At 34.1% G+C, this 7,253-nt stretch overlaps 1 protein-coding gene across 9 annotated transcripts; it reads left to right on the top strand.

Annotated features, from left to right (window-relative positions):
* The first annotated feature begins 1,500 nt into the window (after nucleotides 1–1,500).
* Nucleotides 1,501–6,639, top strand: LOC130548405 (BEN domain-containing protein 5-like). Of its 9 annotated transcripts, XM_057325157.1 has the most exons (10): nucleotides 1,503–1,824; nucleotides 2,126–2,252; nucleotides 3,073–3,150; nucleotides 3,516–3,545; nucleotides 3,720–3,767; nucleotides 4,139–4,186; nucleotides 4,271–4,318; nucleotides 4,466–4,524; nucleotides 4,991–5,198; nucleotides 6,260–6,639. In XM_057325157.1, the coding sequence occupies exons 3-9, from the start codon at nucleotides 3,117–3,119 to the stop codon at nucleotides 5,117–5,119; spliced, it is 396 nt and encodes a 131-aa protein (XP_057181140.1). In that variant the 5' UTR covers nucleotides 1,503–1,824; nucleotides 2,126–2,252; nucleotides 3,073–3,116; the 3' UTR covers nucleotides 5,120–5,198; nucleotides 6,260–6,639. The 9 variants fall into 9 exon arrangements, 7 of the variants coding, with proteins under 7 accessions (XP_057181140.1, XP_057181141.1, XP_057181142.1 ...); XR_008962026.1 differs by lacking the exon at nucleotides 2,126–2,252 and having other exon boundaries at nucleotides 1,501–1,824; nucleotides 3,072–3,384; nucleotides 3,516–3,613; XM_057325158.1 differs by lacking the exon at nucleotides 2,126–2,252 and having other exon boundaries at nucleotides 3,072–3,150.
* Nucleotides 6,640–7,253: the final 614 nt, after the last annotated feature.

The following is a 7,253-nucleotide window of genomic DNA, read 5'->3' as shown; positions in this document are numbered from 1 at the left end:
TTCCTTCCTCTAATTCCATACTTTCTTCAGCACTTATTACATACGTCTCACTTTCATTGTGTTCTAAAGTGCAATTGACACTATTTTCTTCCTCTGTCTCAACTCCACATACTTCATTTGGGTCACTTTCATCCTCAGTATGTCCTCATATATACGGTTTCTGTTCTCTAGTTCAGGATGCTGATCAAAACTGTCACTGTTTGATGGACCAGGTGCTTTGGTGTTGGGGCTGTATGTGTCAGATCTGAATCTTGTTGTCCTTGGCAACAGATAAGTATTATCTGGTTCTAAGTACTGCTTATACCTCTTCATTGTATAGTCGTCCCTCCACTGTTGGCTACTTCTTAAACATCTGTTTAATAAACCATTAAAATTCTTATTAATATTTCTCTCTCTCTCTCTCTCTCTCTCTCTCTCTCTCTCTATTTCCATCATGCCAATCTTCAACCATCAACCTCCCCCGCCCCACCCGAGTCCCTGCTTAACCCTTGTGCAATTTTTGTAAACACGTCAATATAACTGTATTAATGTTTTAGTTGTTTTGAGAGACCGATTTTTTTAAATGTATTTGATTACATTTTTATGATTTTTACATAAAAAGGTTAACTTTAAATAATAAAAAAATTGTTGCTAAAATAGACACACAGCCATAAATTGTCCCTTATCCTGATGTGTATTTATTTAATTATTGTTTGTTTGTGTCAGAATCAGAAATAATACTATGCTTTGTTGAGCTCTCTAGTCTGCTTTTCCTTAGAATAAAATTATAAAAACATAATATATGACAATATAAGACAAAATATTTCTACTCATTCAGAATAATGTGTGTGTGAGCGCGCGCGTGTGTGTATGCATGTGTACCTGGTATCCCTTATAGGGTCCAGATGTACCCACAAGGCTATCTAAATTTTGACCTTGTGAGGATTTTTATATATATATATATGTTAAATTAATTCCTAATGCTTAATTTTAAAGAATTACGTTTTTTGAAAATGCAAAATAGCAGAAAGTGTAAGTGTATGAGGGATATATAGGTTTGTTTGGGGGACAGAAAATACAGTTTTTACAGTAGAAAATCCACTATGCCAATGGAAAGTCCCCATAATACGTGTGTGTGTCTGTGTCATTTTTTACTTTAACTTCGGGGAAGGACGGACAGTTAATGCGAATTGACATATTTAGGCCTATGTGAAGTTCAAATTTATTTTGAGTATAATGCCAACGTTTTGGTATAAATAGTGTCCGTTTTCTAAATGTCCTTACCATTACACCCTTTGATGGGCTGCGTACCTGTGCCGTATATTCAACGCAGAAACTCCTGTATTGAACTAAGCTTTCAACTTGACGCATCAATTCATCTGTCTGGCAAAAAAAAGTTAAGCTATTTTAAAGGAAAGTTAAGGAAATTTCTATAAAAAATGTGTGGTTTATAGATTTGTTATCACTTACATTAATTTGCTGGAGATAAACAATTCAGTGTGCGCCTGCTGCACTACCGGTTGCTGGGGCAACAGAAGCTGGAGTCACGTAACAAAATGTCACGCGCACGCAATTTTGTAACAGTTTTCAGTGGCTTTACATACAGGCACATACAGAGAGAGCCCAGTGTCGTTCTTAAAATATGTATTCACACGGTGTTTATGTAACTACAAAATGTTCGCGTATGTGTATTATTTAGACGACGGTCTTAAAGACTCTGTTAATGTTAAAGACATTAAACATTTTGGTCCAAAAAGTACGACGGATTTCTCATCGACTCACACTTAGCCTACTGGATTCTCCGAAAAGGACGGATCGCAACAGGACAAATTTTATTCATGAAAGGTAAAAGTATGAAATTAATTATCTCAAATGTGTAGAAGAACAAGTTAGCAAACAATTCTGAGGACGTTTGTGATGCATGAAAATGCGCAGCTGCTAAATCAGGCTAACTTGATGTTGCTATATGTTGCTAAAATTTTCTGTCAGTTTAAATCTTACAGTTTAAATATTAAAGTAATCAAATCATTTTAAATTAAAGGAAAATTTAAAGGTTATGAATCAAGAAATACCTGAGTAAAAAAACGTTTTAGACTGAAAAGAAACATATAAAAAGCGCTTACAATCATCTTGTTTTTTTTTTCAGAAACTAGCGAAGAAATTGAACAATTTCTGGCAACTGGCAAAAGAATATTCGAGTGCCAAAGCTGCTTGATAAAATTCCACCGGAAAACAAAACTTCAGAAAGGAAGGAGGCTAAAGAAAATGCTGTATGTAACATTGAAACTGATTTGCTCCATTAAAAAATGACGAGTTCAGATGCTAAATCAAAGTCCATCAGACGACTTTTCGTTTTTATCAGGCTCCTACGTTTACTTTCAGAAATACCAGATATTTCAGACAGCGGGCAGAGTGGGGTATTTAGAAAGTGTTGAAGGGAAAGTATTTGAGTAACGTATAGGGTGCAACGGGGTAAAAGGCTCCTTTGATTTGATTTTCCTGTAAACTTGCACAAAAAAATGCTGTGGCACTTTCCAAAACATGCACTTTTCCCTCTGATGGATATTCAGCTGATCTTTGATAAGCTGAACTTATTTGATCTAATATTCGATGTTTTTCAAAATGTTGTAGATTTAAGCAGTATGAGAATTGCTAAAACTAGTCAATATATTTTAAGATGTCTTGTTAATGATTTTCAGTTTCGTTCAAGTTATCAGATCTCTATTATGCTTTCAAAATCTTTACTTCTTTCAAATAATTTTGTTTCGGTTTTTATATTTTGTGATATTAACATATTTTAATGACAGTATATTTATTGAACAAAAAATAATTATTGTTTTATCAAGATAAACAAAAAGTAGTTTGTTTTGCAAAAAATAGTAAAGACTTTGCTAAAGTGATTGTTTTGAGCAAGTATTACATAAACATAATTAAAACTATATTATTTTATTTAAAGTAGGCTATTTCTATCAATTACTGTATGACCCCTCACCACCTCATACATTTATAAAAAAATGTTAAACATTTTGGAGGGTTTTGCATCTGAACTCTTTAAATATATTAAAAAATGTCTTATTTTCTTGCATTTTCAGACAGCACAGAAGTCAAGCATTGAGGAAGGAAAGCAGACTTTTCTGATGGACATTTTAAAAAAGAGACAAGCCTTGAAAAGTAAGCAACAACTATGTCATCCCCATTCTACAACAAAAAGGGAAAAACTTCTTGTTGACATTGAGATATCAAGTGAGAGTGAAGATGAACTAATTCCAAAATCGAAATACGACGAACTGGAGAAGAGGTATAAATTGCTCTCTTGGAAACACCAAGAGGCAATTGCTGAAGGAAAGTAACTGAGGAAATTAAATGTTGAACTTCAGACATGCTTAGTTGCCAAAATTCTTTGTGGTAATTATTATTATTATTATAAACTTACTATATAACTATATATATATTATACACTCAGGTTACTGAATTTACCAGTTTTACAAAAATAAATAAAATGTTTGACTTGATTTTCCGAAACAACCCATCTTCAGCCTCCATCCAGGCCCTTCCAGTGACAACTGGTAAGTTTTTGTGCATAATAATAATAATTACAAGAAGAATAATAATAAATAAATATAAACCATTTATGGTAATAATATATAATTCATTTTTAAAGCACCACACTCATGTTACGGATTGTATACCGGTGTCGTTGTACACACAAATATAATAATGTTTGTGACTTGATTTTCCAGGAAGCAACACATCTCCAGCCTCCATTCCAGACCTTCCAGGGCCAACAGGTAAGATTTTGTGCATAATAATAATAATAATAATACACTCTAAAAAACGCTGGGCTGTTTCCAACCATGAGCGGTAACAACCCAGCAGTTGGGTTGAAATAACCTAGCATTGGATAATTTTTGCACAGCAATGTGTTCTGGCCAATATTTACCCAACATGGGTCAAAAACAACCCAGCACTTAGTGTAATAACAAGAAGATGAAAAAGAATAGTACATGTATAAATAATTAACTTATGGTAATATTACTACTCCTAATTATTATTATTATTAGTATCCTTCATTTTTAAAGCACCTCACTCAGGTTACTGAAATTACTGGTGTCTGACCATTTTACACACACATATTAATGTTTTTGACTTGATTTTCCAGGAAGCAACACATCTCCAGCCTCCATTCCAGACCTTCCAGTGACATCTGGTAAGATTTTATGCATTAAATAATAGAATTGCAGAATTGTTTTGTAAGTATGGAATATCAGTGCATTTGTTTGATTCTATGTAGAGAGCAGCCCCCCTTCAGAAAAAATAAAAAACCCTCAAACAGCAGTTGGTAAGATCCTAATGATGTAATCTTAGCGGAACATTTTTACTTAATCAGTCACAATTAGTATTATTAGTATTATTAGTATTGCCCATATGTTTAATCTGGCCCCACTCTTAAAACTCCAACTCCCTAACTTTACACCCTTTCCCACAGAGAACAGTTCTGCTGTTGTTACCTATCAAAACACTGAAGAAATTTTGGAAAACCAAGAGGTAGTATTTGTTGAATTCAATATTATTTCTGTTGGGCATTTTTGGAAATAATGTACAAAAACACCAGAACATTATTTTGGTTAACAATACTATAGTTAATTAATTGTACAACATTACACCATATAAAAGTGTGGTCTACTTCTATGCACTTCTGTACATAACAGCAACAAAAATATTACACTGAAATTTTAAAAACTGTTGACTAGCTCTTTAATCCTACTCCAGGGGACCCATTGCCCTGCAAATGTTATTTCCAACATGTGGCCTGCAATTCTTTTCAAGTAATCCTGAAGCACATGAGCTGGTTCATGTGTGTTTGATTAATGTTGTAAGTAAACTCTGCAGGACAGTGTGTCCCTAGGATCAGGACGGAAGATGTTACTTTGAGTTATTGCTTATACATCAAGAATCAAAGACTACAATTCTTTTACATTTCTTGACTACTGTTGAATGTTCTTCCATACAGGTTGATATTGGTGAAGGTGTTGCAATACACAGTGAAAAATGGAAGAAGATTCAGGCTAATTTAAAGGACAGCTTGTTTGTAAAAGAACTGGCAGTGTGCATTTGGGGAACAAGCACATGCCAACCGTAGCCCGGAAGGAAAAAGTTGCCCCACCACAAAACCAGATGCTAGGCCCCTCTGACACCTCACAAATATAGAGCAATTAAAGGTAAGTGAAATGTGAACTGCACTGAAAATAAATGATACTTTGGACAAACTTTACTCTAAATTACTCTAATTTGTTACAGCCATGCTACAGTTTTCTTAAATTATATTAAGGATTTGGTTTAGACCTTTACTTTAATATGAGCCAAAATTTGACATTGACACAAAGCAAAAAATTAATCAATTAAAATAAATTACTTTATTGGGTCAACACAATTTATTTGGCTTAAGTTCAATTAAACTGTAACTTCATGTCTCTTATTGTCAAGAGAAACTTACAATAAGTTTCCCTTCTAAACAAATGCATAACTCTTCATAACAATGGTAACCTCTTAAATCCACAATTAACAAAAAACTCATTATAATACCAACTGAACTTAATAGTAAACATTAATAATCTCCTCCTGTTCTCATCTTGATTTATATGCATAAAATAACACTTATTTTGACATTATTCTCATTTTCTCATATTCACATATTCTCATTATCTCCCACTCCATTGCAGAGCATGCTGGGAACTGAAAATCATGTCATAAGTAATTTCAGGAAAAACGAATAAAATAAACCACTAAAACCATAAAAGTGTCAGTGTCTTTATAGGATCAGTATTGACCAAATACAGTAACCATTTACCTTGATAGTGGAAACGGAGGTTTATAAGATGCTTCTTCCACAGTCCTGTCTGGTCCCTGTTTCCCTATGTTTCTCTCCCTCTATTACCCAAGCACTCCATTTCGCATCATCCTCCACTCTCCTCACCTATCTCCGGTCTTCGATCACCAACAGCTGCACGTCTTCATCAATCTCTACTTCCTCTCTACATTGCTCCCTCTGTTGTCTGGTTATGTTGTAGTGTATATACTCTTGTTTTTGTAATTGTTAATAAAAACTGTTTTGGATTATTCGTCAATGCCTGTGAAGTTAGTTCTGTGACTGCTAATACAGCAAACAAAATAATTGGTTCTTACTAGATGTTTCTATGCGACAACTTTTATTATTTTATGTAACCTGTTAAATGTTTTTAGCTGTGCAATTGATTGATCTGTTGTATGTCCTTTCTCTTAGGTTGCTTTCAAAAGTGGCTGGAAGGCAAAGATTTGGAGGAAGCAGAGCTGAAAGCCAGAGCGGGAAAACTTGGGCGATATTTAACAGAAAAAATTCAAGATATCAACAAAAAAATTCAATCAAAAAAGTGAATTTCCATATATGTAAGCTGCTGAAAACTGTTAAGTATTTGTATTTCAGTTAGGTTATTACTGCCAATTATTAAGTAATTTATCTCTTATTAAGGTTACACACACAAAAAAGGTGTTTTTAATGATATTCACATAAATAAACGGAATTCTCCTCCTTAATGTCTGTGTTTGTTTTATGTTTTTAAAGCAGAACTGGCCTATGACATGTATTGTAACTGGACGCTGTTGTTATTTAACAATTGTTAATTATTCATCCATATTTAGCTTCTGACAAAAAATGACGTTACATTGATGTGCGCATAACCGGCAGGATCATCTGAAGGTCGAATGAAATTTCAGGACCGAAAATGAAAGTATTCAATTTGACATAATAAAACACTTACCGCACACGAGTAATAAAACGATGCTCTTACAAAAGGTCCTCATCCTGCTTTAGATTCCAGTAACAAATCATTTCATGAAGATGTAAGTATTACATCTAAATCTCATCAGTTGGTTGTCCGAGCCGCACCCAAACGGACGACGACCACTGCTGCTTGACCAAACCTGCCAAAGGCTAACAAAGACCCACTCGCTTTATTTCCGATCACTCCTTTGGAGTATTACCGCCACCTACTGTATATCTTGGGTGATGAATCTGTATTGTTCTGTTATTGTTGTTTTATTGGAGACGCTCAACCAAGAGGATCATAGCCCGTGTTTCAGATGGCGCTGCGTGCTGCACTATTCACAAATGAATTAATTAAATTATATCAAGTACCAGAATAAAAAGAAAACCATTTAAAGTTTGCAAACGATTTTTAAGTGCATACCGCCACCTACTGTACAAGAGTGTGTAACATCATGTCATTTTAAGTGTACTC

Source organism: Triplophysa rosa, linkage group LG25 (genome assembly GCF_024868665.1).
Source record: "Triplophysa rosa linkage group LG25, Trosa_1v2, whole genome shotgun sequence".
Lineage (NCBI taxonomy): Eukaryota > Metazoa > Chordata > Actinopteri > Cypriniformes > Nemacheilidae > Triplophysa > Triplophysa rosa.
This window is presented reverse-complemented; position numbering and strand designations above follow the sequence as displayed.